Source organism: Esox lucius, chromosome 13 (assembly GCF_011004845.1).
Source record: "Esox lucius isolate fEsoLuc1 chromosome 13, fEsoLuc1.pri, whole genome shotgun sequence".
NCBI lineage: Eukaryota > Metazoa > Chordata > Actinopteri > Esociformes > Esocidae > Esox > Esox lucius.
Genome location: NC_047581.1, coordinates 39,706,076 through 39,730,160, shown reverse-complemented (window position 1 = coordinate 39,730,160; position 24,085 = coordinate 39,706,076). Strand labels below are relative to the sequence as shown.

The 24,085-nt window shown below is 40.3% G+C and overlaps 1 protein-coding gene across 5 annotated transcripts in view; it reads left to right on the top strand.

The window, feature by feature from the left end:
- The window catches only part of slc4a4a (solute carrier family 4 member 4a), a 93,650-nt gene that overhangs the window by 7,612 nt on the left and 61,953 nt on the right, over positions 1-24,085 (top strand). For all 5 annotated transcript variants that reach the window (XM_034296429.1, XM_029124728.2, XM_034296427.1 and 2 more), the window contains one exon: positions 12,079-12,252. In XM_034296429.1, coding sequence (XP_034152320.1) covers positions 12,079-12,252 — 174 coding nt within the window. The remainder of the gene's footprint in view (positions 1-12,078; positions 12,253-24,085) is intronic.

Sequence of the window (24,085 nt, the reverse complement as noted above, 5' to 3'; positions counted from 1 at the left end):
ATGCCTACAATTACCCATATAAGGTATCCAAATTGCCCTATTGACTATGTGATTTAAATAGATACACATAGCATGGTGGAGAAATCTTACAAGACAATAGGCTACTTTTCCCATAATGTGAAATTCACATAATAATATCTGATTTAGAATCTAAAAACATGTCCGTTTTCGCAACGTATCAAGTAGCCCGACCAGCAGTCAAATATTCCGCATTGCAATTCCGTTTTGCTGTTGTAAATAAAAAAAAAGGTTAATCATAGCATTTCAACTTCACATTCAAGAAACATATCAATACAGACATAAAATCAAAGTGAATTGGTCAAGCCCAGTTCAAGTCATGTGGGCCCAGTACTTAGGCGTAATTGTTTCCACAGAAAAAGTATGCTGTCTGCAGTTGCAACCAGAGTGGGGTTGAGGGGCTGTGCAGTTTGGTAAAGGTCCGTATGGTTTCCACTGAGGACTGTACCGGGTCGTGGCAGTACAACCGAGGCTGTCTGGCAAACGCAAGATCTGTTAAAAGAAACAGTAGCCTAGAGAGTGTGGAAAGTAAGTAGAAAGTAGGAAAGTAACATTTCAGAAGTTTTATTGAAGATCAATGATTCTTGGAAAGATCTGCTAAAGTGATTGTTTTATTTTAGTGAAATGAATTTTTTATTTAGTGCTGCATAGCTATAGCATATAGGCTAACTTTTATTTTGAGTAGGCCTATTGGCTGTTTTATTCGATTTGTAGTGAATAAGTGTACCTGTTTTATGTTCTATTCATTTTCATTCTGTGAGAATTAAAACATTTCTCAAATGTATTGTCAATGTATTGTCAATTTTTTTCAAATTACAAATTGTAATCCAACAAGTTTGATAACGCTATAACTCGTAAAAAAAAATAGAAAGAACCTCTAGGTCATAAAAGTGAGCATCTTTATATAAATCGGCATATTGTTAAAATATGCAATGTCGAATGTGTTGCTTTATGCACAGGTTCATGGGGCTATTGTTTGTCTTGTTTTCAAACTTTAAGGATGCCCACTGAAAGGGCAACATTTTACAATGTATTAGTCCCAACAATTTTTGGATCAGCTACAAGCTGTATGGTTTTGACGCTTGCTACATCCGTAGCTATTGGCCTACGATGTTGCAGGAAACAGTTTGCGCATTCCTGTAGGCTATTCATATTTCTATTGATAAGATTATTCCCATGTGTTTCAGTTAACATTCCTCTTCCAGTTTTTCTGAAATAGCATGGTATTTCTCCAATTCAACCGCTTGGCTGTGCATATGTGTGGGTTGATATTTGCATAGAGATACGCACACTTTCCCGTCAAGTTCAGCATTGATTAATGCCAACCTTTGCGTCAAAACTGGTGTACTCATGGTTTACACACATAATTTGTGCGTACGCATGATTGATACAATTTGTGCTGTACTACCTCTCCAGGCCTATGTTGTACTGCCCCTTCAGGCCTGTGCTGTATTGGCCCTCCAGGCTTGTATTGTACTGCCCTTCCAGGCCTGTATTGTACTGCCCCTCCAGGCCTGTATTGTACTGCCCCTCCAGGCCCGTGTTGTACTGCCTCTCCAGGCCTGTGCTGTACTACCTCTCCAGGCATGTGCTGTGCTCCCTCTCCATGCCTATGTTGTACTACCTCTCCAGGCCAATGTTGTACTGCCTCTCTAGGCCTGTATTGTACTACCTCTCCAGGCCTATGTTGTACTGCCCCTCCAGGCCTGTATTGTACTACCTCTCCAGGCCTGTACTGCAGCCATCTCAGTTGTTTGGCACCTTCAGTAAACAAAAGGCACATTCAAACTGGATTTAAATTTGGAGAATAATTTAGCTAGTCAAGCAAATTTGGAATATTAAATATCTGGTTTATTGTGTAGAGCTCTCTTTACAGAAGAGAGCTCGCTTCAGATGAGCAAGTTATGTTCAAAGCTGTAAGCTGCCTGCTGTTACCTACCTGGCTACCTGCCAAACTTTTTTCGAATTTACTCTATATAAACTAATTGGTCAAAATCATATTTTGAGAGTTTTACCAACGCAATATTTTTTAGCCGTTGACCTCTTACACAACTTTACTCCACCGGGACTCTTTTTGGACATAATTAACGGAACTACTCACCCCTGAACACCCGAGGCTAAGTATCATTAAAATGCCTTTTCACTGTAATTGTTGTAGCTACAACACGGAGGAGAACTATCATCTTCAGATAAAGATAGCAGAGTTAGAGGCTCGGCTTCTGACACAAATGTCAGGCAAGGATTATGTTAGTGAAGAAATAGAAAAAACTGCGTCAGTGCCACCAGGAAGAAACGATAGTTTTGTTAGCCCCCCGGCACAGCTCCTGCAGCCGGGTAAGAACTTTCTCTTGGTCACTGGGAAGAAATGCCGTCAACCAGTTAAACCTGAATTGTTGCTAAATCCAACTGAGACTTTCAACAGGTTTTCCCCACTGGAGTCGGAGTCAAGGCCCGAGCCGTCTTCGGAGGGGAATGATCGGCAGGCATTTTCTACCGGTGGCCTTGAAAAACTGAAAACTTTAGTCATTGGCGATTCCATTACCCGCAGTATTAGACTAAAGAATCAGCCGGCGATCGTACACTGTTTACCGAGGGGCAGAGCCACCGACGTAGCAGCAAATCTGGGGTTGGTGCTAGCGAAGTCTAAAACTGGCAAGTATAGAGAGTACAGAGATATTGTTATTCATGTTGGCACCAACGACGTTAGGATGAAACAGTCAGAGGTTACGAAGCAGAACATAGCATCAGCGTGTAAACTAGCTAGAAAGATGTGTCGGCATCGAGTAATTGTCTCTGGTCCCCTCCCAGCTAGGGGTGGTGACGAGCTCTACAGCAGACTTGCGCAACTCAATCGCAGGCTGAAAACGGAGTTCAGCCCGTCGCAGGAGGTAGAATTTGTAGATAATTGGTTTTCTTTTTGGGACTCTCCCAGAAATAGGGCCAGACCTGATCTGCTGAGGAGCGACGGACTCCATCCTAGCTGGAGTGGTGCTCTTCTTTTATCTAGGAACATTGACAGGAGTCTCACTCCTATAGCCTTAACATGAGATAGGGTGCAGGTCAGGCCACAGGCTGTTAGCCAGCCTGCTAGCATAGCATAGCCAGAGTAGTTAGTACAGCTTTACCTATTGCCACTGTGACTCGTTCCAGGCTGAGAAAAGTTAAACAAGGTAGTGCTAACAAAAACAACGTTATTAAGATAAAGCCTTCGTCCACCTCACAAATAAAAATAAAAATGACTGTATCACCTCGCATCTCAAAATGGGACTCCTAAATGTTAGATCCCTTGCACCAAAGGCAGTTGCCGTAAATTAATTAATCTCTGATCATAAACTAGATGTTATTGGTTCATGTGAAATGTGGCTAAAGTCTAATGAATTCACTGCCTTAAATAAAGCCTCTCCTCCTGGTTATACTAGTGATTATATCCTTCGTGCATCCCCGAAAAGGAGGGGATGTTGCTAATATTTATGACAGTAAATATAAATGTACTCTCAAACATATCACTGATATTCATTCTTTTGAAGTTTTACTCATGAAAGTTAACCAGGCCGATAAATCGTTTTACATAGCTACTATTTATAGGCCCCCCGGGCCATACACAATGTTCCTCAATGAGTTTCCAGAATTCTTGTCTAACCTTATAGTCATGGCAGATAGTATTCAAATTTTTGGCGATTTCAATATTCATATGGAAAAGTCCAATGATCCTCTTCAAAAAGCCTTTGAAGCCATAATTGACTCAATGGGTTTTATCTAGCATGTCTCAGGTCCAACACATTGCCACAATCACATCTTAGATTTAGTCCTGTCACGAGAAATAGATATTGTAGATCTAATCATTTCCCCACAAAATCCTGGATTATCGGATCAGTGTCTTATTACATTTACCGTTAAAACAAGAAATCCACTTGCTCTGCAAGCAATGAGTTTCAAAACCCGTGCTATAAATTCTTGGACTACAAATAAATTCCTTGATATTCGTTCATTAACAACAGAGTAAATAAATCTGTAAACAATCAAATCGAGGATCTAAACTGCGAAATACATTAGACACAGCTGCACCACTAAAAACAAAAGAAATACGCAACAAGAAACTTGCTCCCTGGTACACAGACAATACTAGAGTACTTAAGCAAGCCTCCAGAAAATTGGAGCGAAAGTGACACTCCACCAGGTTGGAAGTATTCAGACTAGCCTGGATAGACAGTACACTACAATTCCGAAAATCACTCACGTCTGCTCAATCAGCTTATTTCTCTAACCTGATTGAGGTGAGCAAAAACAATCCAAAATGTATCTTTGATACAGTTGCAAAATTAACAAAAAAGCAAAGCTCAACAAGTGAAGTGGGTCTTCACTTTAGTTGTTATGAATACATGAACTACTTTGATGAAAAGATCATCACCATTAGAAAACAAATAACTGACTCCTCCTTAAATAGTTATGGTCCTCAAAATCTTAGTTGTCCTAAAAATGTCCTGAACCTCCCTGACCATTTTTTGATACCGTATAGCTCGACACATTCACTAAATTTGTAATGAGTTCTAAACCCACGAACTGTCAGCTAGACCCGATTCCAACAAAATTACTTAAGGAGATATTTCCTGTGCTAGGTCAGCCAATGATGAACTTAATAAATTGCTCCTTTTCCTCTGTGTGTACCTAATTCACAAAAAATTGCGGAAATTAAACCTCCCGTTCTTCTCAAAAATCTTAGAAAAATGTGTTTCCTAACAACTGAATGCCTTCCTGAAGACAAATAACATTTATGAAAATCTCCAGTACGGTTTCAGATCCCATCATAGTACTGAGACTGCACTTGTGAAGGTAACAAATTACCTTCTAATGGCCTCAGACAAAGTTTCCGTGTCTGTCCTGCTGCTTCTTGATCTTAGTGCTGCTTTTGACACTATTGATCACTCCCTTCCTTCTCTTAGAGAGACTGGAATCCCATATTGGGCTCCGTGGACATGTTCTAGCCTGATTTAAATCCTATTTATCTGAAAGATATCAGTTTGTTAGTGTAGATGGCATATCCTCTGACAAGTCAAAGGTATGCTTTGGTGTTCCTCAAGGCTCGGTTCTGGGCCCATTATTGTGCTCACTATATATGCTCCCTCTGGGCGATGTAATCCAAAATCACAATGTAAATTTTCACTGTTATGCTGATGACACACAGTTATATATTTCAATGAAGCATGGAGAAACCCCAATATTAGCTACTTTGGAAGCATGCGTTTCAGATATTAGGAAGTGGATGACAGAGAACTTCTTGCTCTTAAACTAAAAAAAAACAGAACTGCTCGTTTTAGGACCCAAGAAACAAAGAACGTTGTTAGCAGATCTCACTGTGAACCTCGACAGCTGCATGGTCGTATCCCAAAAAACTGTAAAAAACCTTGGCATTATCCTTGACCCTGACCTCTCCTTTGATGAACATATGAAAAATTTCTCAAGAGTTGCTTATTTTCATCTTCGAAACATTACAAAAATCAGAAACTTTCTATCAAAAACTGATGCAGAAAAATTAATTCATGCTTTCGTTACTTCTAGACTAGATTACTGCAATGCTCTTCTTTCCGGCTACCCTGTCAAATCAATAAATAAACTTTAATTAGTGCTGCACACAGCTGCTAGAATCCTAACTAGAACAAAATAATTTGAACACATTACTCCTAGCGTTATTGTCCTAGCGTCCTTACACTGGCTGCCTGTTAGGGTTAGGGCTGATTTTAAGGTTTTACTGTTAACCTATAAATCAATACATGGACTTGCTCCTGCTTACCTTGCTGAAATGATCCAGCCATACATACCTACACGTAACCTACGATCGCAAGATGCAGGCCTTTTAATTATACCTAGAATTTCTAAACAAACAGCCGGAGGCAGGGCCTTTTTTCATAGAGCTCCACTACTGTGGAATGATTTGCCACTTAAGGATAGAAATTCAAACTCAGTGCAAACTTTCAAGTGTTTACTAAAAACTCATCTCTACATCTCTACAGAATGGTTCATAATTTGGTGTAGCCTGGCCCGGGGGCATGAAGGTGACCAGCAGGCTTGATACTGTCCACCCTTGCTGTCTTGCCAGGTGGGCTCTCGTTGCCACTGGGATGCCCTCCCTCCAATGCCTTTCAGGGGAAGAGTCACTGGCTTGTTGTTGTCTCTCTGTTGCGCACGTGTGCAATTGGGTTGTACTCTGCTGGCAATACTCAGCCCTCATTCAGGGTGGTTGCAGTTGGTAGGTGTCCCTTTGGTTGATGCCTGGCTATGTGGGTGGATTGAGTTCCTGCCTGTTGGGCCCTGTCCGGGGCCTCCCCCGGGTAGGGCCACAGTGTCGCAGGACCCCCCGTCTCAGTTCCTAGGTCTTACGCTGCTATACTACTGTGCTTGGGGATTGGGTCAGTTCTCCTTCCCCACTAAGTTCTCCTTCTCCACTATAAATCATTGTTGATATGATGAATGCATTTTTGGAATTTTCCCAGTCTTCTCCCGTTTTAAACATAATAGCCCAGTCAGTTAAACATGCATTTTACAACTACTGCGTCAATGCACTAATATAAGTTTGCGATGGAAGTAATAATGTTGTTTCTGTACATATAGGAGGACATGAAGTCCTCGTCCACACCTGCGGAGTACCTGGTTTGGGGGGCCCGTTGCTGTCCCTGTCCTTGTCCATCTGGTCATACTTTTGACCTAATCTAATTTTAAATAGACTCTGGATTTAGCCCAGATAAATGTATTCATTATTCCAATTGGACTCTTAATATCTCACCCGGCACAGCCAGAAGAGGACTGGTCACCCCTCTGAGCCTGGGTCCTCTCTAGGTTTCTTCCTAAAATTCGGCCTTCTTAGGGAGTTTTTCCTAGCCACTGAAATTCAACACTACTGTTGTTTGTGACAACTGCTGTTGTAATAAGGGCTTTATAAATACATTTGATTGATTGATTGATCAAACTCTACCGAACATGCTGCCAAATGAACAAGATTCTATACAACTACTATACAATTTGTAAGAAGTGTAAGATGTGATAAACACACAGAAAGATACCCCACCAAACACAGACACACACAGTAACACAACCAAACGACAGAATAAAAACACCCAGACAGCTAACTCCTAACTACCACACATAAATAAACGCACACAGTTACTCCAGCCTCTGCACACTTACTCTAATACACACATAAATACTATGTGCACAGCTTCAGTGCTAGGGATTACTTCATGTGATATTGTGTTCTATTGGTAATTCAGCACCATATGTTGTAGGATAAGTCCTCAGTGAACAGACTTTACTTATTAAAGGGCCTCATGAAAACATCTGCATAGGATAAAAATAACTTAATCTACCCCAACACAAACAAAATATGAACATGAGCTAGATCTCATTGTATTTATCTGAACTAACTATGTACTCGTTTCATTTGCATGCAGTTGCTATTTTCAGAGATGGAACAAGAATCGAGACATCCTACTCCCTGTTAATTAATTTGTCAATGGGAGAGCACACCACTTAATCAAAACCAAAACATGTATGTGGTATACGCCCATATGATGATCATTTGTCCACCACAACCATTGCTATTTGCTGTTGCTCATTATATCAGCTGCTGGATTTGTCATGTTTTTGCTATTTTCTAAATGTTGCTGTAAGCATGTTGTTGATATTAGCATGCTCATTGTGAACATCGGTAAGTTCCCAGCCCTCCACGTAGGCCCCTGCAGTCCCAGAAGCTCTGTTACCGGGGTAACTGGTTTTATGTCTCTATGGTTATATAGCGAGTCACTTCATTCAAGTCCTGGTGGGGGAAACCCAAAAGAAACTAAAAGAACCCAAACCCAAAAGAACAGGAAGCCCACAACAAAGCTTCTCTGGCAGTGAGCAAATCTCCCTTTCCAGCTCCCTTCCCTCTTTCGTTCCCTCCCTTCTCATTTTCCCTGCCTTCTCTTTCATCACTCTCTCTTGCCCACTCTCCATATATCACTTTCATTCTCCTACTAAAACCCCCTCTTTTCTTTTCGGTTGTCTGCTCTTCTAAAGATGTGAATTGTTGGCCTGCATCATCTCTGGTTTATTGTTAAGAATTGGATAAGTTAACTCTTATGAAGTTGTATAGGTACAACTGGGGGTGCTGTTACTGAGGAGTAAGTCCAGAAGCAATGTGATTGATTGGTATAAGCTCTCTATTCACACTGCTGGCTGTCAGAGTACATTTAGAAAAAACAAATGGCATGTGCCTTTGTGTGGTATAATTGACTTTTGTTTCAAGGGCTGTGACTAACTTCCTTGTGGTGTCATGTACAGCCAGCATGTAGGAAGGGTTGCAGAGAAGCATTGTCAATGACTGACACTGAGGACATAGTGTTACAGAACTGACCTATCCCCAGTTGTAACTATACTGACACTATCCAGGTATATCAGCATCGACACTGTAACCAGGTATATCAGCATCGAGACTGTCTCCAGGTGCAACCGGACCGAGGCTGTCTCCAGGTGTAACAGCCCTGTGGCTCTAGATTCTGCCTCAGTTCTGGTGCACCTAGAGACAGCCTCAGTTCTGGTACACCTAGAGACAGCCTCAGTTCTGGTACACCTAGAGACAGCCTCAGTTAGGGTCCACAATCAAACCTACTATATAAACCACCATCTAACCTACTGTATGAATCACCATCTAACCTACTATATAAACCACCATCTAACCTACTATAAAAAAAACATCTAACCTACTATATAAACCACCATTTAACTCACTATATATCCTTGTTGTTGTTTTTTTATCATATACACCTGTCTGAAATGTACAGGTGCTGGTCATAAAATTAGAATATCATAGAAAAGTTGATTTATTTTAATAGTAATTCCATCAAAAAAGTGAAATGTGTATAATGTATAGATTCATTCCACACAGACTGATATATTTCAAGTGTTTATTTCTTTTAATTTTGATGATTATAACTGACAACTAATGAAAACCCCAAATTCAGTATCTCAGAAAATTAGAATATTGTGAAAAGGTTAAATACTGAAGACACCTGGTGCCACACTCTAATCAGCTAATTAACTTAAAATACCTGCAAAGGCCTTTAAATGGTCTCTCAGTCTAGTTCTGTAGGCAACACAATCATGGGGAAGACTGCTGATATGACAGCTGTCCAAAAGACCATTGACACCTTGCACAAGGAGGGCAAGACACAAAAGGTCATAGCTAAAGAGGCTGGCTGTTCACAGAGCTCTGTGTCCAAGCACATTAATAGAGAGGCGAAGGGAAGGAAAAGATGTGGTAGAAAAAAGTGTACAAGCAATAAGGATAACCGCACCCTGGAGAGGATTGTGAAACAAAACCCATTCAAAAATATGGGGGAGATTCACAAAGAGTGGACTTCAACTGGAGTCAGTGCTTCAAGCACCACCACGCACAGATGTATGCAAGACATAGGTTTCAGCTGTCGCATTCCTTGTGTCAAGCCACTCTTGAACAAGACACAGTGTCAAAAGTTTCTCGCCTGGGCTAAAGACAAAAAGGACTGGACTGCTGCTGAGTTATGTTCTCTGATGAAAGTAAATTTAGCATTTCCTTTGGAAATCAAGGTCCCAGAGTCTGGAGGAAGAGAGGGGAGGCACAGAATCCACGTTGCTTGAAGTCCAGTGTAAAGTTTCACAGGCAGTGATGGTTTGGGGTGCCATGTCATCTGCTGGTGTTGGTCCACTGTGTTTTCTGGGGTCCAAGTTCAACTCACACGTCTACCAGGAAGTTTTAGAGCACTTCATGCTTCCTACTGCTGACCAACTTTATGGAGATGCAGATTTCATTTTCTATCAGGACTTGGCACCTGCACACAGTGCCAAAGCTACCAGTACCTGGTTTAAGGACCATGGTATCCCTGTTCTTAATTGGCCAGCAAACTAGCCTGACCTTAACCCTAAAGAAAATCTATGGGGTATTGTGAAGAGGAAGATGCGATACGCCAGACCCAACAATGCAGAAGAGCTGAAGGCCAATATCAGAGCAACCTGGGCTCTCATAATACCTGAGCAGTGCCACAGACTGATCGACTCCATGCCACGCCACATTGCTGCAGTAATTCAGGCAAAAGGAGCCCCAACTAAGTATTGAGTGCTGTACATGCTCATACTTTTCATGTTCATACTTTTTTCAGTTGGCCAACATTTCTAAAAATATTTTTTTTGTATTGGTCTTAGTATTATTCACATTTTCTGAGATACTGAATTTGGGATTTTCATTAATTGTCAGTTATAATCATCACAATTAAAAGAAATAAACATTTGAAATATATCAGTCTGTGTGTAATGAATGAACATAATATACAAGTTTCACTTTTAGAATGGAATTACTGAAATAAATCACCTTTTTGATGATATTCTAATTTTATGACCAGCACCTGTAGGCACAGAATGTGAAAAGATCATAATTAAAGACACATTTTAGAACCATTTATAAGGGCCCCTGTTAGCAAGTGCATACTAGCACCACTTAAGTTAAATTCAAATCATTTGGGAGGGAATAATAATTCTGTAATTCCTGAGAGGAAACTTCAATCTGTGGTAAAGAATCATAGACATAGCAAATTACAGAATAAAGGAATAGGGTTAGGGTTAGGGTTAAAATTTAATATAAATATTAAATATTTAAATATAGAATGAAAATACTTTTAAAGAGAACTGTTGAAGCCATTTCCCCTAATTCACCATATAATCACTATGTAGCCCTCTATATAAACCACCATCTAACCTACAATATAAACCACCATTTAATCCACTATGTAAACCACCATCTAACCCACTATATAAACCACCATCTAATCCACTATGTAAACCACCATCTAACACAGTATATAAACCACCATCTAACCCACAATATAGACCACCATCCAACCTACTATATAGACCACCATCTATTCCACAATATAAACCACCATTTCATCCACTATGTAAACCACCATCTAACCCACAATATAGACCACCATCTAACCTACTATATAGACCACCATCTAACCTACTATTTAGACCACCATCTAACCTACTATATAGACCACCATCTAATCCACAATATAAACCACCATTTCATCCACTGTGTAAACCACCATCTAACCCTTTATATAAACCACCATCTAACCCTTTATATAAACCACCATCTAACCCACAATATAAACCACAATTTAATCCACTATGTAAACCACCATCTAACCCACTATGTAAACCACCATACAACCCTCTATATAAACCACCATCTAACCCACAATATAAACTACCATTTAATTCACTATGTAAACCACCATCTAACCCATTATATAAACCACCATCTAATCCACTATGTAAATCACCATCTAACCTACTATGTAAACCACCATACAACCCAATATATTAACCACCATCTAACTCACTTTATAAACCACCATCTAACCTACTATATAAACCACAATCTAACCTACTATATAGACCACCATCTAAACCACTACATAAACCACAATCTAACCCAGTATATAAACCACCATCTAATCCATTATGTAAACCACCATCTAACACAGTATATAAACCACAATCTAACCCAATATATAAACCACCATCTAACTCACTATATAAACCAGCATCTAACCTACTATATAAACCACAATCTAACCTACTATATAGACCACCATCTAAGCCACTACGTAAACCACAATCTTACCCAGTATATAAACCACCATCTAACCCCCTATTTAAAATACAATCTAATCCACTATATAATCTACCATCTGCCCAGTATGTAAACCACCATCTAACAAAGTATATAAACCACCATCTAACCCACTATATAAACCACCGTCTAACCCACTATATAAACCACCATCTAACCAAATATATAAACCACCATCTAACTCACTTTATAAACCACCATTTAACACAGTATATAATATATAAACCACCATCTAACCCGCTAGGAAAATAAATCTGCTGAAATTATTGTTTCAAATATGTTTTAAGCAATAATAAGAATTAGATATGCAGTTTTAGAAAGAAGAAAACCTTAAACCATTGTGTCTCTCTCACCAGGTCACCACACTGTCTATATTGGTGTGCAAATGCCCAAGAGCTACCGCCGTCGAAGACGTCACCACCGGAGAGGCGGCCACAAGGACAGAAAGGATCGTTTGATGGAGAACATCTCTGACAAGTCAGACACAGAAAACAATGATGAGGCCAGCAACAGCATCCTCAAACCGCTCAGTAAGTGCTACTAAAACACACGTCAGGCCAGATTACCGGCCATGGACATCTCCCTGTTAGCAGAGATTACCGGCCTAAAAGTCTCTTACGGCAGCAGAGCTGTTCTTCAGAACAAATAACTATGGCCCTAATAAAGCCCTGAGGTGTCTCTGACCCCCAGTTATGCTGACAACACTCAGTCAGCCAATCACTGCTCACTCTACTCTTAGCCAATCACTGATCTCTCCTCTTAGACATCTAATCACTGATCAGTCCAGTCAGACAGAAGGAATAGGTAAGCCAGTTAGTAAGATAACCCACCAGATGCTGGGTTTGTTTGGACAGACTAAAGGGTAAGGGTCCTTCCCACACTCCCTCCCTCTATTCCTTCAACAGTACCCTACAGGACCCCATTAATACATGAGGCAGGTCTTTTGTCCTCACTTTTATCCTACAATCTAAGAAAACATTCATTTTATCCTACCTAAAATATTTATTCGGTAAGACTGTTGGGATCATGACTCTGACCCACATAATCTGTTTCATCATCAGTCTAATCGCAAATCATAAGTTTAACCAACAGTCTAATTCAACAAACTAACTGACTTCTCATAATTACTCCATATGAATCAGTGTTTTCCTACCTGTTGAAGAAATAGCTACCTACTGGCTGTTTAATTTCAGACTAATAAAATGACACATCTGCCTACAGACTGTGTGACATCAGAGTGATACAGTGACACATCTGCCTACAGACTGTGTGACATCAGAGTGATACAGTGACACATCTGCCTACAGACTGTGTGACATCAGAGTGATACAGTGACACATCTGCCTACAGACTGTGTGACATCAGAGTGATACTGTGACACATCTAGCCACTGACTATGTGATATCAGAGTGATACTGTGAAACATCTAGCCACTGACTATGTGACATCAGAGTGATACAGTGACACATCTACCCACTGACTGTCTGACATCACAGTGATACCGTGACACATCAATCCACTGACTGTCTGACATCAGAGTGATACAGTGACACATCTACCCACTGACTGTCTGACATCACAGTGATACCATGACACATCAATCCACTGACTGTCTGACATCACAGTGATACCGTGACACATCAATCCACTGACTGTCTGACATCAGAGTGATACAGTGACACATCTACATTGTGGCTGTCTGACTTCAGAGTGATTCATCTAGAATTTGAATGTGATGTGGAGATGCAAGGTTAAGGACCCCAACTATCTAACCAATAGAATATTTTAGGGTTAACGTTTTGTTTTTGATTGTTGATTCCTGATCCCTCCAAGGATATACAATGTAGTCACTTCTGAACCTGTGGGTCTTCTGCAGTTAATACTATGCTAACAAGTTAGCTAACAAGCCTGTTTTAAGTAGGCACATATTGCTCTATACATCCCTTAAGACCATGCATACAGTGGATATAAATTGTCTACACACCCCTGTGAAAATGCCAGGTTTTTGTGATGTAAAAGAATGAGACAAAGATAAATCACTTTTTTTACTTTTAGAGTGACCTATAATGTGAACAATTCAATTGAAAAAAAAACTGAAATCTTTGAGGGGGAAAAATGAAAAATAAAAACCTTACAATAACCTGGTTGCATAGGTGTGCACACCCTTCTATAACTGGGGATGTGGCTGTGTTCAGAATTAACCAATCACATTCAAACTAATGTTAAATAGAAGTCATTACACACCTGCCATCATTTAAAGTGACTCTGATTAATTACAAATAAAGTTCTGCTTTTCTAGTAGGATTTTCCTGACATTTTCTTAGTTGCATCTCAGAGCAAAAGCCATAGTCCACAGAGAGCTTCCAAAGCATCAAAGGGATCTCATTGTTGAAAGATATCAGTCAGGAGAAGGGTGCAAAATAATTTCCAAAGCATTAGATATACCATGGAACACAGTGAAGACAGCCATCATCAAGTGGAGAAAATATGGCACAACAGAGACATTACCAAAAACTGGACATTCCTCCAAAATTAATGAAAAGACGAGAAGAAAACTGTTCAGGGAGGCTTCCAAGAGGTCTACAGCAACATTAAAGGAACTGCAGGATTTTCTGGCAAGTATTGGCTGTGTACTATATGTGACAACAATCTCCAGTATTCTTCATATGAATGGACTATGGGGTAGGGTGCCAAGACGGAAGCCTTTTCTTACAAAGAAAAACATCCAAGCCTGGCTGAAGTTTGCAAAAACAAACATCAAGTCCCCCAAAAGCACTTGAGAAAATGTGTTATGGTCTGATGAAACCAAGTTTGAACTATTTGGCCATAATTCCAGAAGGTATGTTTGGTGCAAAAACAACACTGCACATCACCCAAAGAACACCATACCCGCAGTGAAGCATGGTGGTGGCAGAATCATGCTTTGGGGCTGTTTTTCTTCAGCTGGAACCAGGCCTTAGTCAGGGTGGAGGTAATTATGTTCCAAATACCAGGCAATTTTGGCACAAAACCCTAAGGCGTCTGTTAGAAAGCTAAAGATGAAGTTGACCTTTCAGCATGACAACGACCCAAAGCACATATCCAAATCCACAAAAGCATGGCTTCACCAGAAGAAGATTAATGTTTTGGAATGGCCCAGCCAGAGCCCAGACCTGAATCCAATTGAACATCTCTGGGGTGATCTGAAGAGGTCTGTGCACAGGAGATGTCCTCGCAATCTGACAGATTTGGAGCGCTTTTACAAAGAAGAGTGGGCAAATATTGCCACTTCAAGATGTGCCATTCTAATAGACTCCTACCCAAAAAGACTGAGTGCTGTAATAAAATCAAAAGGTGCTTCAACAAAGAATTAGTTTAAGGGTATGCACACTTATGCAACTAGGTTATTATGAGTTTTTAATTTTTTTCACTCAAAGGTTTCAGCTTGTTTTTCAATTTAATTGTTCACGTTATAGGTCACATTAAAGTAGGAAAAAGTTCTGAGATGATTTACAATCACAAGAACCTGGCATTTTAACAGGGGTGTGTAGACTTTTTATATCCACCGTATATATTATTTCAGTGCTCTTTCAAATATTAAACGCTTGGCATTTAATGAACTAATACAATGCACAAACACTGGAAGTCTAAAGAATAATAATGCAATTATATAGCCGGGTCTTTTCCAAGTTGTTTTATTCATAGAAGGACAATGTGCCTGTTTTTGTGGTTCATAGTGCTGTAATAAAATCAAAAGGTGCTTCAACAAAGAATTAGTTTAAGGGTGTGCACACTTATGCAACCAGGTAATTATTATTATTATTTATTATTCTTTCCTCAAAGATTTCAGTTTGTTTTTCAATTGAATTGTTCACGATATAGGTCACATTAAAGGTGGAAAAGGTTCTGACATGATTTATCTTTGTCTCATTCTTTTACATCACAAGAACCTGTCATTTTAACAGGGGTGTGTAGACTTTTTATATCTACTGTATCCTGGGAAGTATTGGTACTGAGCCCTAACCCTTGGATGGTTCTGGGAAGCATTGATACTGAGCCCTAACCCTTGGATGATTCTGGGAAGTATTGGTACTGAGCCCTAACCCTTGGATGATCCTGGGAAGCATTGAAACTGAGCCCTAATCCTTGGATGATTCTGGGAAGAATTGATACTGAGCCCTAACCCTTGGATGATCCTGGGAAGCATTGAAACTGAGCCCTAATCCTTGGATGATTCTGGGAAGCATTGATACTGAGCCCTAACCCTTGGATGATCCTGGGAAGCATTGATACTGAGCCATAACCCTTGGATGATCCTGGGAAGCATTGATACTGAGCCATAACCCTTGGATGATCCTAGGAAGCTGTATGAATGGTTGTTTTAATCCAAAGATAGTGTGAAAAAACAGACAGACTCTTCAAAGTGGGTTAGAGTGAAGAATTGTTTAAAATGGAGCCCTTTGCTATTTATTGTTTGCTGTTTTTCTCTGCATGGAGTCTGGACATCTGCAGATAGATGTCTTTACTCAGCTGTATAGAAATGTAGGAAAACACTCTTCCCTTGGTCTATATGTCGTAACAGCCAGGGGTGACTTGGACTTTTCTACTTTTTGAAACAGGTCTAATAATGTATTACAACGTTAGTGTTGGGATTATTTGATTACCTGTAGTGTTGGGTTTGCTTGATTAGGTCTGTCTGCCATTACACCATAAGCGCTGTAGTGGTTAATGAAATGTACTGTGTCATTTATTTTAGTGTTATTTTAGTCCTTTATTTTAACTTGTTTATAACAGCAATAAGGCATACTTTGGTTTTGTGGTATATTGCCAGTATATCACAGCTAAGGGCAGTTTCAAGGCAACTCTTTGCTATGGGATATTAGCGATATATCACTCCCCTTGAGCCATATTACCTAAGTATAAAAAAACAGACTGTGAACTGTACAACACATTCTGTCCAGGATCACTACAGTATTGGGTCTGTCAACTGGGTAAGCTGTTCATACCAAGTTTTTATGTAGGGTTCAAAAACACATCTGACATATGTCTCTAGCACTAAGATAAATATTTTTTGGTTGTTGTTGCAAAGAGATGTTGCTAAAGATGCTTGTTATAGGAAAAATGCTTAACATTTCTTAACCTTTGCTGAATGAAACAAATGCCTCTCCCCTGTCTAAAACCACATGACTGCTTAGCCAGCTGCTAGGGAATGGGTTAGGGTTAGTGCAGACATCAAAGGTTAGGATTAGGGTTACTGAAGACATCAAGTGTTAGGGGTTAGGGGTTAGTGAAGACAAGTATCTCAAAATATTAGAATAAAAATGTTAAAATATGGAAGTGTTGACAATTTTTATTCTAATATTTTGAGATACTGTTTTTTTATTTTCATGAGCTGTAAGCTGTAATCATCAAGATTAAAACAAAAAAGTATTGAAATGTTTCAATGTAAAGAATCTAGAATATATGAAGGTGTCACTTTTTGATTTGTATTCCAGAAAAAACCTTTCCACAACATTTTTTGAGATGCACTTGGAAACCTATTTTGAGGCCATGGAAACCTATTTTGCGAAAGTCCCGAAGCAGTTTTTGTGCTGATGCTCTTTCCAGAGGCAGTTTGGAACTTTGTGGTAATGCAATTTTTTACATGCTATGTGGTTCAGCTCTCAGCAGCCCCACTCTTTGAGTTTGTGTGGTCTACCACATCGTGGCTGGGCTATTGTTGCTCATAGACACTTTCAATTTACAGTTATAGCGCTTACAGTTGACCGGTGCAGATCTAATATGGGGGACATTTCACAAACTGACTTGTGGCAAAGATGGCATCTTATGACAATGCTACGTTTAAAGTACTGAGATCTTGTACTGCCAATGTTTTGGCTATGGAGATTTCATGGTTAAGTGATGGATCTTATGCATGTGTGAGCAATGGGTGAGGCTGAAACATCTTAACTCAATAATAAGTAGGGGTGTCTTAATACTTTTGGCCATATAATGTACATTCAAAAGGTCAACAACTGAGAGAATGCATTCATACTGTCTGAATGCCAGCTGTCAAAGTCTGGTCTTAGAAAACATGCCATGATATCCTAGAGTGACAGAAAAGGGCTTACAAAATATGCTGTGTTATATAACAATAAGAATGAATGGGTGTCTATCTGCATTCATAAGTAATTTGAATAACTTGTCTTAAGTATTAAATTAGGAGAAAAAAAAATATTACAGTTGTTGGAGCATATTGCCCACCATCTGCCAAGAAAGGTATGCTAAATCGCCTAATGGATCAATTGGCCACATTTATATCTAGTGATTATCATTTGTTGATTATAACCTGGACTGGGAATCACAGTAAGCCAATAGCATACATTTTTTTTGTGTGTCTAAACTTTACCCAGCTAATCACCAAGCCAACAACGACAGATTTAAAGGAATCTATACATTTTACATTGATTGATTATATATTGACAAATGTTCCAGAAATATATATGTCAAGAAGTGTGTTTCTGCTAGATTTCAGTAACCATTGCCCGATTGTATGCAATAGAGGTGTCGGATTAAAATACATTTCACAAGCTTTTTTACTAGACCACTCCCAAAGTGACCTTGACTGCATTTCAGCCATTCCAGAAGCTGAACTTGTACTACAGTATTTCACTAGTGTTTTTTAACTCTAAGAGTCAAGAAAAGATCCAATACCTGGTTTAATTCAGAAATATCGGATGCGATTCATTAAAGATATGTGGCATGGACAAATGCAAGAAAAACTACTTCTAGCTTGGACTAGCAGACTTTTAAGACATTGAGAAACCTATCTATAAAACTTATTAGAAAAGCAAAAACCAATTGCTATGTTAATACACAATCTACCTTCCAATTAATACGGATGTCCGTCCAAATTCTGGAAAACTTAGTAAATACTATTTCCAGGGCTCCAGAACCTAGCTTTGGCTTTAGGTGATCCTACAATAACTACCCCAAATGGTTCTTTAATAGAACATGTTGCTTCTTAAAAATAACTTGGGATGTGGTTAGATGCCTTATATATTATTGTGATGTACTATACACTCACTTAAAGGATTATTAGGAACACCTGTTCAATTTCTCATTAATGCAATTATCTAATCAACCAATCACATGGCAGTTGCTTCAATGCATTTAGGGGTGTGGTCCTGGTCAAGACAATCTCCTGAACTCCAAACTGAATGTCAGAATGGGAAAGAAAGTTGATTTAAGCAATTTTGAGTGTGGCATGGTTGTTGGTGCCAGACGGGCCGGTCTGAGTATTTCACAATCTGCTCAGTTACTGGGATTTTCACGCACAACCATTTCTAGGGTTTACAAAGAATGGTGTGAAAAGGAAAAAACATCCAGTATGCGGCAGTCCTGTGGGCGAAAATGCCTTGTTGATGCTAGAGGTCAGAGGAGAATGGGCCGACTGATTCAAGCTGATAGAAGAGCAACTTTGACTGAAAAAAACACTTGTTACAACCGAGGTATGCAGCAAAGCATTTGTGAAGCCACAACACGCACAACCTTGAGGTGGATGGGCTACAACAGCAGAAGACCCCACCGGGTACCACTCATCTCCACTACAAATAGGAAAAAGAGGCTACAATCAGTACCTCCAAATCCGAGACCATGGTCCTCAGTCGGAAAAGGGTGGCTTGCCCACTTCAGGTTGGTGGAGAGTGCCTGCCTCAAGTGGAGGAGTTTAAGTATCTAGGGGTCCTGTTCACGAGTGAGGGAAGGATGGAACAGGAGATTGACAGACGGATCGGTGCAGCTTCTGCAGTAATGCGGTCGATGTATCGGTCTGTCGTGGTGAAGAAAGAGCTAAGCCGCAAGGCGAAGCTCTCGATTTACCGGTCAATCTACGTTCCTACTCTCACCTATGGTCATGAGCTTTGGGTCATGACCGAAAGGACAAGATCCCGGATACAGGTGGCCGAAATGAGCTTTCTCCGCAGGGTGGCTGGGCGATCCCTTAGAGATAGGGTGAGAAGCTCGGTCACCCGGGAGGAGCTCAGAGTAGAGCCGCTGCTCCTCCACATCGAGAGGGGTCAGCTGAGGTGGCTTGGGCATCTGTTTCGGATGCCTCCGGAACGTCTTCCTGGGAAGGTGTTCCGGTCCCGTCCCACCGGGAGGAGACCCCGGGGAAGACCTAGGACACGCTGGAGGGACTATGTCTCCCGGCTGGCCTGGGAACGCCTCGGTGTCCCCCCGGAAGAGCTGGAGGAAGTGTCTGGGGAGAGGGAAGTCTGGGCATCCCTGCTTAGACTGCTGCCCCCGCGACCCAGCCCTGGATAAGCGGAAGAAGATGATGATGATGATGATGATGATGAGGCTACAATTTGCACGAGCTCACCAAAATTGGACAGTTGAAGACTGGAAGAATGTTGCTTGGTCTGATGAGTCTCGATTTCTGTTGAGACATTCAGATGGTAGAGTCAGAATTTGGCTTAAACAGAATGAGAACATGGATCCATCATGCCTTGTTACCACTGTGCAGGCTGGTGCTGGTGGTGGTGTAATGGTGTGGGGGATGTTTTCTTGGCACACTTTAGGCCCCTTAGTGCCAATTGGGCATTGTTTAAATGCCACGGCCTACCTGAGCATTGTTTCTGACCATGTCCATCCCTTTATGACCACCATGTACCCATCCTCTGATGGCTACTTCCAGAAGGATAATGCACCATGTCACAAAGCTCGAATCATTTCAAATTGGTTTCTTGAACATGACAATGAGTTCACTGTACTGAAATGGCCCCCACAGTCACCAGATCTCAACCCAATAGAGTATCTTTGGGATGTGGTGGAACGGGAGCTTCGTGTCCTGGATGTGCATCCCACAAATCTCCATCAACTGCAAGATGCTATCCTATCAATATGGGCCAACATTTCTAAAGAATGCTTTCAGCACCTTGATGAATCAATGCCACGTAGAATTAAGGCAGTTCTGAAGGCGAAAGGGGGTCAAACACAGTATTAGTATGGTGATCCTAATAATCCTTTAGGTGAGTGTATATGCATGCCTCAGCTTCTGTACTCAAATCTCTGGATTCAGTCTATCATTCAGCCTTGCGTTTGGTCACTGGTGCAAATGTTCACACTCATCACTGTCTGTTATATGCTTCAGTTGGCTGGGAGTCACTGACATCTAGAAGGGCCAGACATTGGTTTGATGTGTTTATATAGGGCAGTCATGCAAAGACTTCCTGATTATCTAACAGAGAAAATTTGTTGGAAGAACAGCAGATATAGTTTAGAACATTTGAAACATATTTTGGTAAAATAATTTCCTCACGACCAAGCAGATTTGGCGATACCTCTCTTCCCTACCGGGGTTCCTTTTTTGCACTTGCCAGCAAATAAGTATTTTATTAATTACATTGACCTTAAACTAGAAAGAATAGCTAAATGTAAGCAAACTTTAACAATAACAAATAAGTTGTCTAACATTAATGACGTTAACTGGCTTGCTAACATTAGCTACAGTCATCAGTGTATATACAAAAATATACAATCTGCATTATGAATGACACATTGTTTCTATTTTATTTAATTAGACATGAATATACATATTAACAATACTACCACCAATGTTCACAATATCAGTGATGATAAATGACAAGTAAGCAACAGATGAAGTTCTTTGGTCATAGCTCCTGAGCGACAATGAAAATCATATTACAAATGCTACTAGTTACTACTGTAGAATACAGGAAAATGTATACTCACAAAATAAACAAGATAACTTGTTTAATTGGGAAGCTCTCTCCAATTTGACTCTATCCACATGATGCCCATTCCCACTCCTCTCAGTCAAGATGAAATTACAGTGGGGCAAAAAATTATTTAGTCAGTCACCAATTGTGCAAGTTCTCCCACTTAAAAAGATGAGAGAGGCCTGTAATTTTCATCATAGGTACACTTCAACTTTGAGAGACAAAATGAGAAAAAGAAATGCAGAAAATCACATTGTATGGTTTTTATGAATTTATTGGTAAATTATGGTGGAAAATAAGTATTTGGTCAATAACAAAAGTTATTCTCAATTCTTTGTTATATACCCTTTGTTGGCAATGACAGAGGTCAAACATTTTCTGTAAGTCTTCACAAGGTTTTCACACACTGTTCCTGGTATTTTGGCCAATTCCTCCATGCAGATCTCCTCTAGAGCAGTGATGTTTTGGGGCTGTCGCTGGGCAACACAGACTTTCAACTCCCTCCAAAGTTGTTCTATGGGGTTGAGATCTGGTGACTGGCTAAGCCACTCCAGGACTTTGAAATGCTACTTACGGAGCCACTCCTTCATTGCCCGGGCGGTGTGTTTGGGATCATTGTCATGCTGAAAGACCCAGCCACGTTTCATCTTCAATGCCCTTGCTGATGGAAGGAAGTTTTCACACAAAATCTCACGATACATGGCCCTATTCATTCTTTCCTTTACACAGATCAGTTGTCCTGGTCTCTTTGCAGAAAAACAGCCCCAAAGCATGATGTTTCTATCCCCATGCTTCACAGTCGTTATGGTGTTCTTTGGATGCAACTCAGCATTCTTTCTCCTCCAAACACGACAAGTTGAGTTTTTACCAAAAAGTTATATTTTGGATTCATCTGACATATGACATTCTCCCAATCCTCTTCTGGACCATCCAAATGCTCTCTAGCAAACCTCAGACGGGCCTTGACATGTACTGGCTTAAGCAGGGGGACACGTCTGGCACTGCAGGATTTGAGTCCCTGGCGGCCTAGTGTGTTACTGATGGTAGCCTTTGTTAATTTGGTCCCAGCTCTCTGCAGGTCATTCACTAGGTCCCCCCATGTGGTTCTGGGATTTTTGCTCACCGTTCTTGTGATCATTTTGACCCCACGGGGTGAGATCTTGCATGGAGCCCCGGATCGAGGGAGATTATTAGTGGTCTTGTATGTCTTCCATTTTCTTATAATTGCTCCCACAGTTGATTTCTTCACACCAAGCTGCTTACCTAATGCAGATTCAGTCTTCCCATCCTGGTGCAGGTCTACAATTTAGTTTCTGGTGTCCTTTGACAGCTCTTTGGTCTTGGCCATAGTGGAGTTTGGAGTGTGACTGTTTGAGGTTGTGGACAGGTGTCTTTTATACTGATAACAAGTTCAAACAGGTGCAATTAATACAGGTAACGAGTGGAGGACAGAGGAGCCTCTTAAAGAAGTTACAGTTCCGTGAGAGCCAGAAATCTTGCTTGTTTGTAGGTGACCAAATACATATTTTCCACCATAATTTACCAACGAATTCATTAAAAATCCTACTATGTGATGTTCTGCATTTTTTTTTCTCATTTTGTCTCTCATAGTTGAGGTGTACCTATGATGACAATTCCAGGCCTCTCTCATCTTTTTAAGTGGGAGAACGTGCACAATTGGTGGCTGACTAAATACTTTTTTGCCCCACTGTACCAGAAAAACTCCTTTTCAAATACACTAGCTGCCGGAAACTAAGTGATGGAAGTTGCCACAGATTCATATAAAAATGTGTGTTTCTGATATTATGTATTGGTATGTAGTTTATTTGCTTGCAGCTCCATAATAACCAAAATTATTAATATATTAAATATATTTGGGTCACATTTTTTAATGTTTCATTAAATGTGCAGGGATATTTAATATTGTTCTTATATCACCTATCACTGAAAATATATTGTAATCTTCTTGTGGCTTGACTACTTCCTGTTGTTAAAGCCGGCAGCACAGCAACCTGCATCCCAGTGCTAGCCTCAGTAGCATCCCCCTCCTCTCCCACCAGCTATCATGCTAACCAACCCTTGACCCTGCTAGCTAACACACTAGTCTGATCTTAATCCAGCCAGCTAATGCACTAACCTAACCTAAACCCTGTTACCTATTTTTAACCAATCATTCACCCTTGCAGCTAACATTAGCTAAAATTAACCATTTTAGCTCACACACTACCCTACCCCTGTCCACTAATACATAAACATAACTTACCATGCCAGCTAAGTCTAGTGTAACATTGACCCTGCTAGCTAACAGTCTAACCTAACCCCAACCTTGTTAGGAAACAACATGGTTATGTCTGGAATTGCTCAATGCCCTTTTTGAAATAAGAAAAGTGTCACAGAGAGATGTTGTAATAATAATGTTATATTTGTTATAAATAATGTTATATTTAAGTCAATATTTCAAAAAGGGGAGCGCCGGGGAGTGGTGTTGAGAAGTATTTGTGTGGGTACATATCATGCTGGAAGTGAGAGTGGGACTAAATCAGAAGAGTGGCTAAGCTCTCTCTGGGCAGCAGGCATTCTTCCCCTTCTGCTTTCCCATGAGCCTCTACTGCAGGACAAAGTCCTCTTTGTGTATCTGTGGCTCTTGGCTACAGTGCACAAA